We start from the raw sequence: 18,696 nt of genomic DNA on the forward strand, positions 1-18,696 counted from the left end.
GAAGAAGAACTTCACTGCATAAAAGGAGAACTATTTTGAGCTCGCCAAAAGGCTTACAATTAATATCTGTTATCACCCCTTTTATCATTAAACGATTGACATAGTATGGATCAGTTTATTCTAATTTCTTACTCATTTTATCAATCACAAAGCACACTTCCAAAAAAAAAAAAAATTGAAACAAAAGCAAGAAAAAGAGGAGATTGTACCAAAAAATTTTGATTCTATTTACAGTGCTGTAAATGCAAAGTTGAAAACGAGTAACAATAAGCTCTTATTCATTCAATTTTGAATTCTCTTAGAATTAGACCAAGTCAGTCAGAAAATTTCATATTAGATAATCGAGACACAAAAGAATCAACTGTAGACTTTGTGTGTGCACTAAAGCGAAAAAATACCGACTTTCCCGATATTTACTTTACCATTTTGGAAGCAACTCAAATTCCACCTAAACTTGTTGCCAACAAGAATGTCAAAGCGAAAGACAGAGGAACTTGGATCTCTTTCAAAATCTGAAAAGGTAGGTCTGAACAGATTGTATTCTAGGGGTAGAGCTGCGTACGGTTCCGTGCGAAACTTGAATAAAGCGAGCGGATTGTCAAAAAAATAGAAGTTTTTACAAACCAAGAAATTGTATACAAAATTTGGTCCCCCAATCAGACGTTTCCGAAGGCCTCAAGCATTTTCAAAATAAATAAATGAAATTTGGTGTATGGATTTGGCATTTGTGGACAAACTAGCGAGTCAAAACAAGGGAGTTAAATATTTATTGGTTGCTGTTGATGTTTTTTCGCGATTTGTCAGAGTTCAAACAATGAAAACTAAATATGCCAAAGACACTTTGCAAGCTTTCAAAAAAATGATTTCTCGAAAAAACACTCCTGAAAAGCTTTGGGTTGATAAAGGAACGGAATATGGAGGAACTTTTAAAAAATTTTGGAAGGAAAAAAGCATTGAAGTTTACTCGACCATGAGTGAAACAAAAGCTGCATTTGCAGAGAGAGCCATTCAATCATTAAAACACATTATTTACCGCTACATAGAAGATCATGGTGAAAAATTCATTAACAAGTTGCCGCAATTTGTGTCTACAATGAATTATCGCATCAATAGATCTATTGGGAAATCACCTAGAGATGTCAAGAATACTGATTTCCTCTCAATTCTGTACAATAAACCTCTAACAAGGTATAGGAAACTAAAGTTCAAAGTTGGAGACAGAGTGAGAATTTCAAAGAATGATATTCCGTTCCGAAAAGGATAGAAACCACAATTTACAGATGAAATTTTTGAAATTTCGGCAATATCTACAAAAAAGCCTCCTACATACATCATCAAAGATCTCGACAAAGAGAAAATTCGGGGAAAATTTTATGAAAAAGAGCTTAGAAAATGTTCTGATTAAAAGTAATTCATTTTTTAAACTATGTTTCTACCGATCAGTTGTCAGGGATTCTTTCACTATTGAGTTGGTTTCCAACGCTTCATTAAATTGTTATCCGAATAATAGTCTTAGTTCTTTTACAAATTTTCTACCCGAACAAATACATTTGAAAGGAGAATGGGAGGTTGCTATTTCAGAAATAACAAACCCTTCTTTGTACCAAAAAGTTACAGAGGGAAAGTTTACATTCGTAGATGGTAGAGAAAGTTCTGAGGAGAAAAGAAAGATTGTACCGATGAACATTGAACCAGGATTGTATCCAAGTATTGTTGATATAGTTGTAGCCATGAACAACAAAATTCGAGAATGTCTAGGTGCTCAAGCTTTTGAATATAACGGAATATATGTATCAGTAGATAAAATTACACAAAAAGTTGCTGTTCATTTACCTCAGAGTCAATCAGTGTTTATAATTCAGAGTGCTGATTTGAGCCACTTTTTTGGTTGTGATTTAGAACAAAATCAGACAGGGGTTATAATGAAAGGAAAAGGTCCACATTATCCTCAGTATTCTTACGACCTTATAAGAATACATTCTCTAATGATATACAGTGATATTATAGAATATAACATAGTTGGTGATACAAAAACTCCCTTATTGCGTTGTATTCCATTTATCTCCAAAGTGAAGAGTGGAGATATAATTTCTACAGGACAGTACATGAATTATCAATCCTTTACAAATTTACAGTTTAAAAAGCTGTTGAAAAATTTTTTCCATAGTATCAAGATAGAACTAAGAGATAGTACGGGTGAAAAAATTCCTTTTGTGTCCGTAGGAATCACTCGAGTTGTTCTCTTGTTCCGCAAGATTTCGAATAATCATTTTTGATTTAAACTTCATACGAAATGGTTGCTCAAAATTCAGCTGATTTCCCTATTTTTCGAGGACATGCAAGACAGCGTGGAAGAGGTTTTGGAGCTCTTGCACAAACTCTTGGGAGAACTGCAATCCCTTTTATTAAAAAATATATAGTCCCAGTTGCGAAAAAAATTGGGGCAGATTTGTTTGAAATCGCTGCTCCAGAGATTGGGGAAGTTGTTATTGGACGAAAAAAACTCAAAACATTTGCAAAAGATGTAGGAACAAAAACAGTTCGGAAACAATTGGGAGGTGGAAAACAGAAATCTAAGCGTAGAACTGCTAGAACCAGATCCATTTCTCGAAAAAGTAGATCGAAAAACAGTCGCTCTCGCAAAGACATTTTTGACAATATAAAATGAGTGTAAACCAAAGTCATTTTCGGTACGGGGCTTTTACAAATTCTTCATTGGAGATTTTTGATAAAGTCCCAGTTTTGGAAACAATTATGTCATCTTACACAAAAGAAGTATTCCCCAGTACTTCTCTGGATGAAAACAGTATTGAGTTTGAATTTGAAACGGATCGTAATCTCTACTTGGATATGCGTGATACACATCTTAGCTTAAAGCTTCAACTTTTCAGAGGAAGACTGTTTGATGCTTCCAAAAAAGAAAAAGCAGAACATAAAGCAAAATCGAAGGAAGATTCAGATGAGGAACCACAAACTTTTTTAACTTATGTAAACAATCTCCTACATTCTCTATTCTCCAACTGTGAAGTTTATTTTAACAATACAATGGTTTACAATGCCTAAGGATTTTATCCTCATAAGGCACAGATATCGAACGAATTCAACTGGTCAGCAGTGAGCAATAAAGGAATACTTGCTTGTCATGGATACAGTTTTGAAGAAAATCCTGATGCATTTGATATGCATCCATTCACTGATAGAGCAAATTTTTTGGGAACAGGGATAACTTTTTCACTCTATGGGAGGCTCGCCATTGATTTGTTTACTTGCGAAAAATTGTTGCTACCAAATACCAAAGTTCGAATTAAACTTGTTCGAGCCAGACCTAATTATTACATGTTATCTGATAATCCAAATGTCAGTCCAAAAATTGTTGATTGTTTGTTGTTTACTAGAAGCATATTAGTTGCTGAACCTAATCATCAATACTTGCAATGGAATCTGGAAAGAGAACTTGCTCAATACAATTACATGGAAACTATAGCAAGAACTTTTATCATTCCATCTCGTCAAAACCAATTCATACAAGAAAAAATATTCAATAACGCTCCGATAAGAAGAGTAGCTGTTGCAATGAATACAAATTCAGCTGTTGCAGGTTCTTTTCATGAAAATCTTTCAGCTATCAGCAATTTCAATTAAGAGAACTTAGAATCATTCGGGGTGGAAGAGCAATTGTTTCATTAGATACAACTTCTCCTTGTCAACCTTATGTTACAACAATGAAAGCAATGCAGTTTAACGAAGATTTCCCAGCTCTTCCTATGGAAGATTTTCAAAATCACTATATTCTAGTTTTTGACTTGAATTCACTACAGGATGCTGCTGAACAGTTGCATTATCCAGAACTTAGTGGAGAAAGCTTGAGATTAGAAATGTTTTTTCAGTTTCCCTTGGAGCAAGTAACGGAAGTGATAGTCTTGGGAGAAAGACTATCAAATGTTCAAATTGACAAATTCGGAACAGTCGCTAAAAATGTTTAGCTTTTTTGAGTTTTCAGGTTCCTATAAAAATATTGTAGCTTTTTTGGGACTTTTCATTGTTATTGTCTCTGTACTATCTATTTTGTTTTCCTTCAGACCTAAATCTCCAGAAAAAGCAGATAATGATTGCTGTTTAATTGAAAACCCAAGAAAATTTTTCAACCTAGACTGTAAACCAGTGTTCAATAACCTTTGTCCAGTTCACAATTTTTTTGTATGGGACTTTGTTGATTCAATACCTAAATGCGCGTAAGTTAATAACTTCAGTTTTTGCAATTTAAATTACAATATCAAACTTTCTATTTCCTTGTTTTAGATGTAAATCAGCTAACAGTTGCAAAGATGGATAATTTTTCACTTCTGCAAATCATTGAAAAGATTCCTGAACTCATGTTCAAGTACATGGGATCTCACCCCTCTGATAAACTACCTCAACTAACAAAATACTCTTTTGCAATTGTTAACTCAGCTCCAAGCAATAATAGAGGAGAGCACTGGATCATGATAGCTCGACTTGACAAAACTTACTATTTTGCTGATTCTTCGGGTCAAAAAAGAACAGCTTATTCCTTTCTAACGAAAAAGTATCGACTAATGGTTCCTCGAAAGCTACAAAAAACTGATAATTTGTGTGGATTTTACGCAATTTATTCAGCATTTCTTCTTTTTAAATTCTACCAGACAAACTTGAATAATATTCATGATGTGCATTTTTTGAATTTTTTAAGTAATTTTATGTAAATGTGTAACTTTTTTATTTGTAAGTGTAAATTATGGCAGTAAGGTTACTATACGATGCAGTGATTTATATATTTTCATTGTAATTTAATTTTTTTTCTCAAAAACTTGACTTTTCGAACTTCAGTAGGTTTCAGAATAGATTCAGATAGATAGAAAGTAAAAGTATCTAATAAATTTTTATTAGATCAAATTATACAAAATCTTATCGTTTTTTGAATTTTTTTCGAAACAATTTCAAATTTTTTCATAAAAATTCCAAGTTTTTACCCAAAAACTCTTAGCATTGACTTACCATGTACCAAAAAACTAATTAAACATCCTTCTTTACACAACCTACACGTAATTAACCTTCGATATTCACAAATTAGTTAACACGCGCCAACATTTTTGCAAAAAAACTAGACAAAAACCAAAAAATTACGTTTTTCTTACCATTATCTTACCATCACACAAACCATAAAACCTTACCATCGGTATTCCCTATCTTAATACATTGTAGACTCTATACCCAATCTTAATACATAGCTGGCGGACCGGATGCTCTATTCCCTATCCTAATACATGGGGGTCCGCCACCTCCCCCCCACTTCAGCTCCAACATCTACTACTATAACCTATAATGCAATAGGAGCGACACGTATTAAGAATTTGTCAAAACCGAGGAGCGAACTTTAAAAAAAAACCCTGGTGGTTATCGGCGCAAAGCACAAACGTGCACGTTGAGAACCCACCACCAAGTCACTGGGAGAGTTTTTGGTTCTGTCAATTCAAATTTCGGTATTCAGCGAAAAAAATGTCACCAATTCCGAATAAAATCGATGAGAATAAAAATCTTTTGCAATTTTATCAGTATTATTATGGTGCAATTAATTTTGCCATTCATGTTTCAGCAAAACCTCTCCCTAAATTTTAAAATCTTTTTAGTAATTAAAAAATACACTTTAAAAAATGAGACAACTAATGCATAAAACATGTCAATGTGAGCCTCTCAGGTGGTGCAACAATTGTGAAGAGAGAATAGAATTATTTCTCAAAAATTATGTTATGAAAAAAAAGTGTTTTACAGGCCAAAATGGTGATTTTTACAACATAAATGCCAAATTTGGACGAAAAACATATTTACAATGTTTTTCCTGAATCAGTTGACTCCGAATCAGTTGACACGTTTTTTTAACTTATTTTTTGATTGACTAAAAAGAATCAAAAATGATCACTTATTGAGGTAAGAAAACTGTTTGTTTAATAATAAACCAATTGCAGAAAAATTTGTTTTAAATTTCCTATTTTATTCGTTTTGTCCCAATAGTTCATATCAGTACTGTGCAAATAATTCAAAAGCCAAAAAATACTCAGCTTAAGGCAATATTCAGTTCGTATAGTTTCCTAACCATTGTCACTGCAGCGTTCACTGTTTTGCTGTTTGATTGCATTCTGTTTGAATAGAATATTAGTTGCATGCGGCTAGATCTGTATGCTGTTAAAGCTGCCTGCTTGTTTTTGAGTTGACCCCATGAAGTCCATACACCATTTAGAGTTACTCAAGAAACGGGAACAAGGAATTTATTTACAAGGATCTGGATGGAACAATTGTTTTAGAAAAAAAACAAGATTGCTCCTATATCAGAGCAAAGCCTTGAATGTTCCGACTGTCCTTTAATTTATATCGAAACGTTTTTGGGAAAGAAAATAGTGAAAACCTGTAAATTTTAAATAATATCAAAGTGTGAAATCTTGAGTTGTACGAAATTAATACGACTGGTCCGATGAGCTAGCCTCACTTCAATTTAGAACAATTTAATTGTGCAGGATGGTTCGCCACATAAAAATTTCGCGTTACGCTCTCAGCAAAATAAATTCTTCACAGCGCATAATTTAGTTCAGAACAAGGCCAGTTTGGTAATTTTCGAACCCCAGAACTATACAAAAAACAATTGGAGGTAAAATATATTTTTGTTCCGACTTTCAATACGAAAGTAACGGAATATTTGTGCTCGGGTGGGTTTTTTTTTCTTCAGACAAATTTCGACTTTTTAACTAGCCATTTTTGACGGAATTTTTTTATATCATTCAAAAGGTATTAGTGTCCTGAGCTTAAATTTGAAAAGATATTTCACCTGTGGTCATTTTTCGTAAAGTTATAAGGTTTTAAAGATTGCCATTTTGACCAATTTGGGACAATTAACGCGCGATATAATTCGCGCTATTAACGCGTAAGCGGAGATTTAATACGTCTTATAAATCGTTCCAAATTGGTTGAATGAAGCTTATTTGCCATAATTGATTTGTTACTAGGAGCGAAATCTATTCTTTTGTACTTTGTATGGCGTGTGGGGGGATGATTTAAAAAAAAAATTCAAATTTTAGAAAAAAATTTTCGTGTTATTTTATTTCATTTATTTTTTTTATATTATTACTGCTGCTCCATAAACCTTAAAGGCAGTCGGAACATTCAGGGCTTCGCCCTGATACGAGCAGTCTTGTTTGAATTTGAACTCAGGCAGTCGATATCTTGAGTGGGGCATAAAAATTTTGGTTGAAAACTATTATTTTGATCGGCAAAAATTGACTCAATAAAAAAACCACAGCGAGCATAAATATTCCGTTTTCTTCGAAAGTCGGAACAAAAACACAAACTGGATGTATTAGAAATAGGAAAAAAAGAATACAGGATCGGACTGTTTGTGCTGACTTTCAACAAATCCTCGTAAAAAACAGAAATTGAAATTTGGGTATACATTTATTCTTAGGAAAAAAGAGTTTGGCTAGGACCTCGCTAAATTTTCCCTCAAACCAAAAAAAAAGAACTGAAAAAATAATAGCAAACCGAAAATTGGAAAAATGTAAGAGAATAAGGAACCCGAAAACTAATAGATTGAACATATTTGAAAAGAAACTTTTCAATTCCCGAAGTTCACGGTCGAAAATGTATCGCCTTATAACTCCCTTAATCTCAAGAACACTATGGTTCCTTTTCTGATAAAACTACCTCAATTTGAGCAATAGGTAAAAATTCTTTATCCGCTCGGGAATCAGAAAAATAAAAAGCACTCACAAAATTAGAAGACCATCACGTTTTTCGTGACCTTCAAATTTTTTCGCTGTTTGATAGAGGAGTTTGCCTTCCTTTCAATAAAGTGCACAATTGTGCGTAAAAAAGGAACAAACCGAGTCCTAAAACTTCTGAAAAAAAATCGTCAGAGCCTATATAAAAATTTTCACTACGTTCATCGACCCTTAATAAAACTATTCCAAACTTAAGAAAATTGGATCAATTAGTAAATGTGTCGTCCGCCGGGAAATCTAAGAATTCATATCCATTTTTGAAACCCGTAGTTGTTTACGCTTTTTCGCGTCGTTTCAACCTCGTAATTGGCGAGCCTAATTTACCTAATTTTAAGCAAATTATTTTGAATTGAACTCAAAAAGTGCATATATACGTAATTGCACTCATAAATGCTTTAATATGTATGAATGCACTTTGTCAGTTTTTAAAATTCACCGAATACATTTGCTAAATCTTTTGACTTGAACAACGTCTGATACTTCCGTAACTATAAACCAACGATTATTTTAACTTAAGTTGAATTTATGTATAAGGACTCAAGAAAGGGACTCTACTTATTAACATAACAATATTCTATTATATTCAAGAGGATAAATAAGTTTTAAGTTTACTCTGTTTTGGTTCCAGTGCATCGTATGGCCTTCAGAAAGCAGACCTCGCTAAATCTGCAACCGTTCCAAACTGGGCGGCCTCTCTGTTATGCTTAGCGTATGCAATTTTCAACGCAACTTCAACATAGATATCAGCTTAGCTCTGGATCTTTTGGATACTCGACTTTCTTTAAAGCTGCTTTGAGTGCAATCTTTTCGGAGAGACCCACTTTTTCGGACGAGAGGAAACTGCTCAATTCAGAGAGAAATTCACCAGCTTCCAAAGAATGGCTGCTTTCTTCCACAAAATTCGTCAGCGTTTCTGGAACACATTTTAAACAATTGATAACAAATTTTATGCAGTTTACTGAGGACACTGAACCAGTTTTAATTTTATATAAACCTTTATATTGTGCGTTGCATTTCTGCATTGCTATCTTGTCGCCTCCAATTTTAGCATTAGACATTTAAAAACTTCGGATGAGTTACCATTTTGTGCGTAACTTGAGGTCGCCTTCACCCTCTCAATCGCAGACCTCTTGATCATCTCCAGTTGATCTGTTAGTGCCTCGTTGTGAGCCATGAGTCTCACTGCGTCCTGCTCGTTCCTTCCTATCATCGCATTCAGGGCTCTCATGTGCGACAGGATCTGGTTGTTCTCACTCTCCACTTCTGACGCTGCTTTCCGCAGCTGTCTCAACTGGTGGTCTCGCTCTGAGAAAAAATGAAACTTATTCTATTACATACAAGCGAAGCTCAGGTTCGCATCTTTTGTGATACAGTGCAAGCGAAGTTGACCTTCCTTTTAACAAAAGAAATGAAGTGAACTTTAAAAAAATCAAACCACGAAAAATCAAAACTTGGCGTGAACAAACTTTAAGAATAGTGGAGTTGACCTTCCTTTTAACAAAAGAAATGAAGTGAACTTTAAAAAAATCAAACCACGAAAAATCAAAACTTGGCGTGAACAAACTTTAAGATTTTTCCTGGAAAACAAACAAGCAAAACATCACCGACACCTAAATAGGAGTATTCACTGCATTCGTGATTCTTAACAATCCTATGCTCTGGAAATTAAATCAATAGAAAATAAGGTAGACAGACGAAAGTACCACAATTCAATACTTCCTGGAAAACTCAGACACTTCCATACACACTGAAAACTCATACATAATGTTTCCATACGCAACCCCACAAAATCTAAATACTTTTAAAAACGAAAACAGAGGTGACGAGGTGTTTTGCAGCCCTTACGCTGCATAACAACAGTACTACGATTAGAATTGGTCAGAAAAAAAAGAATTACAAACTGTCAAGTCTTTCATTAAATCGACTGAAAGCCAGTTCGAAACAAAAATAGCCGGTTACTGTGCAAGTAGCACAGAATGTTCCGACCATCGTCTATAAAATTACAACAAAAATTTTTCAAATTAGTGTCGTAGTGTGATAAAAGGATCTGAATGAAAAGAGTTTGAGCAGATTCGACAGTCATAATATGTTACGCAAATTGAAAAATAATAACCAAGTCGCATTTCTTTTAAAGAATTTTCTACAATTTTTTTTTAAATGAAAAACTCATTTCAATATGTATGAATAGGCAGCAATAAAAAAGTTTTTAGTATTTACCGAGCGGACACTAAGCCACCGACACTTAGTTGCACGCCCATTGAGCGGACAATAGAAATTGGGTCAAAAAAAACATTTTGAGTAATTTAGCTTTATCATCCGAGTTGGTAAATTAAAAAATAGCAGTTTTTGATAAAATTAACTAGCATGAATGACAGTTTTTGATAAAATTAACTCAATTTGAGAAAAGAAGATCAATAGATAAACTTTTTATTCCGCTGGGCAATCTTAAAAATAAATTCTACTTCACTTTCGAATCTAGAAGTCAATCGTTGTGACCTTGACATATTCGCTGTTCGATTGTGGAGTTTACATTCCTTTTAACCTAAGATATGAAGTGAACTTTAAAAAAATCAAACCACGAAAAATCAAATCTTAGCGTGAAAAAACTTTAACATTTTTCCTGGAAAACAAAGAAACAAAACACCACCATCACCTAAATAGGAGTATTCACTACATTCATGAGTCTTAAAAACCCTATGCTCTGGGAGTTAAATCGACAGAAAATAAGGTAGACAGACGAAGTCCCACAATTCAATACTTCCTGGAAAACTCAGACACTTCCATACATACTTCCGTACACACTGAAAACTCATACATAATGTTTCCATACGCCAACCCCAAAGAATCTAAACACTTTTTAAAAAAAATAAAAAAATGCGATAAGGAGTTTTGCAGCCTTTACGCTGCATAACAACAGTATTAGGAATAGAATTTGTCAGAAAATAATTACAAATTGTCAAGCCATTAATTAAATCGACTGAAAGCTAGTTCATAACAAGGATAGCCGGTTACTGTGCAAGTAGCACAGAATGTTCCGACCATCCTCTAAAAAATTACAACAAAAATTTTTCAACTAAGTGTCGACCATAGCCTTAAAAAATACAACTAAAGTTTTTCAAATTAGTGTCGTAGTGTAATAAAAGGAACTGAATGAAAAAGTAGAGGCATATTCGACATTCATAGTAAACAATGCAAGTTCAAAAACTCTTTTTGTAAATATAGAAAAATGACTAGAAAAATAAAAATAAACTCAAAAAAAAATTCCATTTTTTTGTAGTTTTTTGGATTTTCGAAGTTTTTGATTCCAAAAACTCGCTGAAACACTTTAAAAAACTAACTTTTAATTCTACAGCTGAAATTAAGCAACTGATAGCTTTCAAAGTGTGAAAATAAGACAAAATTTACTCGCTTTTTTTCGCTCGAATTAAAACGGAAAATCAAAAACTTCGGACCGGTTTTTCCACTTAGTCAAAAAATAATTAGAATAATAAACATTTCGAGAAAACCATAACTACATAATCTTCAGAAAATTGTCTAGAATGATGTTCAATTTAAAAGCACAACAACTGGCGTTTAATAAGCATTCAGACACAAAAATTGATCAGACTCCCGTTGAGCAAAATTGTTTTCAATTAAAAACTTTCGACAGCTCTGAAAATCTTAATTTTCATGCTCCCCCCTTCAGACACACATAAGCGTAAAAACATATTTTCTTTTAAGAGAACGCTTAACTAGGTCACTTACTCGATAAAAAATAAGCAAAAACAATTGCAGCCAAACAAACCAGCGAGAAAAGGAAAATTTTTTTACAAACTAAGTAGGTTTACAAATTACAGTAACAAATCAAAACTGTTTCAGTTACAATAACAATTACTTACAGCCCAGAAAATATCCGTAACAAGACAACTAAGCCGAATAAAACATAGGCAGATACACAAAATGTCAAGAATTTTCGGAAACAGAATATTTCCCTTATAAAAAAAGTTCTGGCCTGGTTCGAACACAGGACCTCAACCACCTCAGGCGTAGTATTTTTCTCAAAAACCATGTAAGCCTAAAAAGCGAATGAAGTTTGATTTTGATGTAAACTAAGCTATCATATGTTTTTCTGTAAACATTTTGTAAAATAAGGAAATTCCCTGATGCGGCAACTAAGCCAAAACATAATCAGCCAAACGATAGTCCGAAAATTTTTTGCGAACGGAAAATTTTTTGTCTTTACAAAACTTAAGACATTACTTCTTACAAGAACTGTCAGTAAAAACAGTAGACCGGTAGAACTTAAATTTGCACGTGTGCACGTGAATGAAGTCTTGTGATTCAAGTGATTTTGTTAAACATGTTGTTAACCGGAAAAAAGTCCTTATTCCAGTTTGATAACGCTTGCTTATCGCAAGCGTAATGATAAATCGCTCAACTCTCCGATGATTAATTGTGGTAGCTGATTTTACATGGAAAACAAAAAAACTCAGGAAAACAAATCCCAATACAAAGTTCCAACCCATTTTTCAAAGGGTCAGAAAAAAAAACATAGTATAGAATAGTGTACGTCACCTGCTAACCGTCATTGAAAACAACATCATTGAACTCAAAAATACAAATTAAGTTTCCATTCGACTTATTTTTTTTACATTTATGTGTTGAAATATAGCTTAGAACAATGACAGAGAATCAGCTTATAGAACTCGTTTTTAATTTCCAGAAAATTTTACCATCGAATAAACACGGAGCTGCTCTTCGCAAATACAAGCAAAAACGGTTAAATAGGACAACTAAATATATTTTTTTTAAAAAACGGAAACGAACCTTGAAAAACAATTTAACTCAAGGCTGAACCAATCAGTTGGAAATTGGAACCAATTAGTTAGCTCGCCTCAATTTAACTTGGAAGGATTTTTTGAGGGCGTGGAAACTTGAATTAATTCTTTATTTAGTTATTCCCGCATACGTGCTGAGCATCATTGATATTTTAAAAAAATCTCGCACTATTTAATCCACGGAAAAACAATTGCCCATTTTCAAAGCCTAACAATTTACAAAACTGATTTCATGTTCAAAACCCTATTTTCAGTTCAGCCATCATTATAGTCAAAAAGGAAACTCTCCAAAAACTAGTATTCCAATAACGAGTGCACAGAAGCGTTGCACTAAATTATACAATTTTCCTTGAAAAAAAGGACTGTACTCATGTAAAACTTTTTATCGCGCCTGGAACTATAAGATATTTGAGTTTGCAAATAAGCTTACAAAAATCAGCATCCCAACAAATCAAAATTATAAGTCGTAGCAACAAGTATAGTTAAAAGACACTTATTAAGAGTAAATAAGTACAGAGAAATCGGTCAAAAATGGGAGAAAATCCCAATGAAAAACATCACCCCACAGCACGTTGAATCTGAACACATTTTAGATTGACTTTTTTTAACCAAAAAATTTGAATCTAAAAAATGTTCTGAGAATCAACGTGCTGTGGAGTTTTGTTTTTAGGTTGAACTTGCTCCAAGAGATCAGTAATTTGTTGCCGGTTTCCTTGTACTCATTAACACTTTTCAAGTGTCTATTGTTTATAATTGTAGTCTCGGTTTTTTGACTTAAGATTTATTACGAAGCTCATTTAGTCAATACCGAGATACAACGAAAAAAGTCGGGAAAAAAAGTTAACTGAACAAATTTTCACGGATGAAGTCGCTAAGTTTTTTGAAATTCTTGTCACTTTCTTCTTTTGAAAATCTCCATTATCTCTGAAGCATACTATTTAGCATACTATGACAATCTTCTAAGAACGAAAATAAGACACCAATATACATTTTCGACTACTTTTGAATTTCAAAGAAAAACATAGATGGCTTAAAAACCCTTTGAATTTCTCGAACAATTAATGATTGATACTTTTTCGATAAAATTAAACCAATGTGAGCAAACTGGATCATCACGTAATTTTTTTTATTTCGCTGGGAAATCTGAAAACTCCACTTTCGAAACAGAAATGGATCTCGTTTTAAGTTGCACTTTCGCTGTTCGATAGCAGAGTTTGCTTTCTTTTTAACTAAGCAAATGAACTGAACATAAAAAGCAATCAAAAGTCAAACTGCGAAAAAGTAAGGTGAGCCTGGAAAAAATTTTAAGACTGTTACCTGAAAAAAAATCACTAAGACCTATATAAGAGTATTCACTACGTTTATGACTCTTAAAAAGCATCTTGAGTAAGTTAACACAATTTCATAACGTTGCGAATAATATAATCAATAACATACTTTGAGACGAAAAAAAACGAAAAAGCATTTTCGATATTCGAACTTGGATTTTACGTTCATATTTTACATGAAAAAATCTCAAAAAGCTTATATGCTGATTTGCGGACTATGCTTCTGCCTAGAAAAAATATCGAACAGACAGTCCAAACATTGAAGCTTCGCAAACGCAAGCTGTAAAAGTAGAAAGAGCATACTTAAAAAGCGAAATTAAAAAACTAAAAAGCCTCGAATTAGTAAACAAATTTTAGATACGGGACTGAATCGAACCTATGACCTCCAATCAAAATGCTATAAAAATTCCAATGCTACAGATCGTGATCATAGCACAAGCGCTACCAAATGAACAATTGTGTTTTCGATTCATGTTAGAGAAAAAATAGAGTCATACTATTACACTACGCTCGCTAGTATAATAATTTATGTTAACCCAATTTGAGAAAACTGGATAACCAGTTATATTTATTACCTTTCGTAATTGAAGAAAAAACAGTTTTTTTTGGCAAAATAAAACTAATTGAACTTAAGAAGACCTTAAAAGTCAAACCGCGAATGCTCAATTGGATCTTTCGTATTTCGAGAGCGAACAAATTTCCTTTGAATCCAAAAAAAAATCAACACGACCTATGCAAGTGTTCAATGACACTTGAAAATGTGGCACAATCAATTTTCAATCTCGCGACCTGCTTTTTAAAAACCATTGGAAAAATCTTGCGCTATAACTATTTAGCTACAGAGCATGTCTGGCTCACTTACTGCAAAACAAGAACAGTAAAAAAATGATAAAGCCTACTTGATAAAGTGATGATAAAGCCTACTTAGCTGATGCTGTTAAATTAATTTTACACAGTTGCGAAGCGTAGCTTCGCGCCACTTTTCATAAAACAAAACGATCGAATGGCACGCTAGCAGACGAAAAAACAAGACGAAATCCTTAAAGTCGAAAAAATAGTTCGGAAACAAAATCGAATACTATATGCCAACCAAAACTTTCAAATTTATTTCTCAAAAAGCTTGAATATTGACAAACATATTACAAAGGGTATTATTATACAGCAGCAAAACAGCATTGAAACAAAATTGATGAATCGGTAACTAAGCCGATAAAACAAATTCAAAACTCTTCATACACCCTCAATAGTTTCATACACCCTGGAAAAGCTTCAACTAATTTATGTAAGCAAAAGTACATAATATTCAAGATATGGCTTTGTGTCTACTTGTAAGTTGACTTACTTCTATTAAACTCTATAAATTGTTCAGTGAATATCGGAATTTGAAGAGGATCTAAAGGTGCAGATGACTCCACATTTTGAGTTGAAGCAACGGCATCTCCATTGGTTTGAATAGAGCCTCCAACTGCATCAGCAGAAGACTTCTTTCCACTGCGGGATTTCTGAATAGACAAAAAATATTTATCAGCCTCAAGCATTTTAAGTTCACTGAAGAAGTTCACTTTAAGTTATACTCCGGCAATTGATTTGGATAAATTAGAGAATTCACATAGTGTTGCTTTACTGTGCGGCTTGTGTGAAATCAGTCGGACATTTTTTGTCTCTGAATATTTATTTATTCATTTTTAATAATAATTAAAAATTGTTCATGAATAACTACTTTCAAATTAAATATTATTTGAATCTCCTGTTGCGCAGAGTGAACTTAGAGCAGATCAGCTAATCTCGTCATCTATCCTTTTCTTTCCCTTTTCAAGTCGCTGCCTGTTGCTGTAATTTGTTTATTTGATCAAATTATTTTGACTTGAATGAATTTATTCTTCTTCTTCTAGATGCTGCAGTAATAAGGCAAAGCGTCGCTCAATCAATCAAGTTTATGAATAAGAAAACCAGGAACTTAAATGGCTTCGCAAAAAACCTTAAAAACTGTACAAGAAAACAACCTAAAAATAGTTTTGTTAGCCTCGCCCTAAGCTCAGTCGATTTTGGCCCCAAGCTCGGTCCCATTCCCCCTCAACTTATTCGTACCTGTGCATTTTTGTTTTTCTTCTGCTTGGCGGCTTTCATATTTTGGTACATTTTGCCGTCTTGACTCTTTGAAAACGTCTCCATCTCCAGACTGTAACGCTTTCGGTCCTCTTCGTGCTTGATAATGAATGGCTAAACATCACAAATGTTAGGATTGGTTCAGACAGCTTAATCGAGCCAGCTCAATAAGATCTGACCAATAAAGATTGTCCCATTTTGACCGCATCCAGCCAAAAACAACATTGTCAAAAAGAAGCCATCTCAGACGCCCGAGATATGTACTAACAGAAATACCGATCCCCTCAAAAAACATGATATGATTAAAAAAAAACTTCAGTATATTTGCAAAAACTGCTCAAAAATTTTCGATTGGTTGAAGTCAAATGTCTGGAAAAATTGGCTAGATCCGATTTCCGTTTCATCATTAAAAGAAAAAATATAGCCAACAGACAGTTGAAAAAGTATCCATTAACTCAAGTACACAAAAAAAAACATTCAACAAAGATGCAAAGCCAACATTAGGTCACTAAGTTGATTAAATTTACTAAGTCGATTAAATTTTTTGGAACAGAATACATCCAGTTTGAAAAAAAAAACAAATCAGATCCAGATTCGAATTCAAAACCTTTGCCTTCCCAGGCGTATTCGCTATCTCAAGGCAAAAATGAAACGCTAAAAACGAATTAATAATAAACAAGACAAATGATTCTGTTCAATCGAAAAAAAACCTATTTCAATTTGATAACGTTCGCCAAGCGCAAGCGTAATTATTTGATTGTCACTATTTCTATTAAACAAACACTAAGTAAAAAAAAAGAATCAATCCGTACTTTTTTCAACCCAATGGGATATCTGACAGAAGCAAAGTAAATAGGAAAAGTGTCAATGAGCTCAAGGACGCCAAAGGAACCTGGTTGATTTTATTGAACAATTTACAATTTCCGAAACTTTCATTAAATCTTCTTCAATTTCAAAAACCTTTTACGATTGAAATTCTTTTCAAGAAGCTATCTCCAATAAAGACAACTAGGTCAGTATTCGATTTTTCTTTTTATTACATTTGAGCGCAAACAAAGATCAAGAATTTCAACAAAATACGGCATTGTTCCACTTTACCACCCTCCTCGTAAAATTACAAAATCAGGTTGATTCAAACGGCGATTTGCAAGTAGAAATGTTGCAACAATTCTTCACTTGTCCACGCTTACAACTTTTATCACAGTTAAAAAACGAAAAACAGTTATTTTAAATAGGTTTTTGTAAATTGAGATTCAAAGAAAAATGAACGGTGGGAACTGGACAGGAGTAAAAAATACATATATTTACATATAACTGGACAGGAGAAAAATCCATAAACACATTTATTTAAATAAGTCTACAACACGCGTAAAAGTTTCACGCTACAACACGCTTCAACGTCATGAATAATTGCCAAAGAAAAAAAACTAAAAAACGCCAATCAGATAAAAAAATTTTGTTAGACATTATAGCCGCGACCGCTCGAAAAACTTCGCGCTCCAGGAAGGTTGTGATTATATTAAGCTGACTAGATTTTTCAATCAATCTGTCTGTAACATATGCGTACGAAACAAATCAGTCTCAAACAAAATCTTAATTTATTTTAGAAGAAAGTATGAGCATTCGGAGGATCTTTTTCTTTTAAATAAAGTCACTCTATTTTTGTTTTGCGTTCGATTGCTAGTTTTCATTCTATAGAATTTTTTAATTGTTTATTGTCAGCTCAAATTGCAATAATGCAAGTCAATTAGCTCGGCAATCGTAATTTTTATTAAAAAAACCCCAAACTAAAACAAAATAAAAATAGAGCTCAATTTTGTACAGTTGAATAAAACTTTTCAGTTCTCTTCTGAAACAGAATCTTTTACATCAAAAAACTTGACGATTAACAAATATTGAAATATCGTTGGTTTACTATTAACTTAAAATTTTTTGTAGCCATGATAACATGAGTCGTACAAAATATATTCGAGAAATATATTAAATATTAAAATTTTATTTCAAAATTGGATTTCAGTTCTCGATTGAGACATTTGAACCGTCTTGAGCTTGTTCACTTATTGCTGCTATGTGAGCTCAGTTCGATGTTCTCTGTCCAAACAGCCTCCAACCAATTTTATCGATGCAATGGAGGCTATAGGAACAAGACATTAATATAAGAGACAGCCGCAACAAAGTTAAGCAAACTTAATAAAACCGGATTAAGATGCCTCCGACTAGCGAGTGTTTTGGACCCAAATAATTTTAGAAATTTATGTTTAACTTGATCAAAATCAAACTTATTGTCCTTAGCAGAAAAACCTTGTTCTTCATTGGTTCTTCCTGTCATTGAAATTAATCTTATGTTTAATTAATTCACCAAATACAAGTAAAGTTCACATCCTAGATTTTGTAATCAGAAACTTTGTAGTTAACGTTTTTTTCTGAGACAAATTTTAGTTACAAGCATTGCCGATAAGGAAATACACCACTACTTTAACTTCAAACAGAGTTTCGAGGTCCTACCGGTTCCGTTTGCAATCCTCTAACGGTAAAGTTTGATTTGAATATTAAATCCCCTTTCAGGTTTAACTCTTGAGATATATATTCTTTCTTTCTTTGTTTATACGACAAAAAGTCATCAATTTCGGCTTCAACTTTTTGTTTTGGCTAAGTTGT

General features: G+C 33.3%; 1 protein-coding gene across 1 annotated transcript in view; it reads right to left on the reverse strand.

The window, feature by feature from the left end:
- Positions 1-8,231: 8,231 nt before the first annotated feature.
- The window catches only part of LOC134846208 (high mobility group protein 20A-like), a 60,007-nt gene continuing 49,542 nt past the window's right edge, over positions 8,232-18,696 (reverse strand). Inside the window, exons 5-8 of the mRNA XM_063863471.1 lie at positions 16,021-16,152; positions 15,275-15,434; positions 8,868-9,092; positions 8,232-8,700 (exon numbers count right to left, since the gene is read on the reverse strand). Coding sequence (XP_063719541.1) covers positions 8,531-8,700; positions 8,868-9,092; positions 15,275-15,434; positions 16,021-16,152 — 687 coding nt within the window. The 3' untranslated portion in view covers positions 8,232-8,530. The remainder of the gene's footprint in view (positions 8,701-8,867; positions 9,093-15,274; positions 15,435-16,020; positions 16,153-18,696) is intronic.

This window comes from Symsagittifera roscoffensis, chromosome 5, assembly GCF_963678635.1.
Source record: "Symsagittifera roscoffensis chromosome 5, txSymRosc1.1, whole genome shotgun sequence".
In the NCBI taxonomy this organism is placed as follows: domain Eukaryota; kingdom Metazoa; phylum Xenacoelomorpha; order Acoela; family Convolutidae; genus Symsagittifera; species Symsagittifera roscoffensis.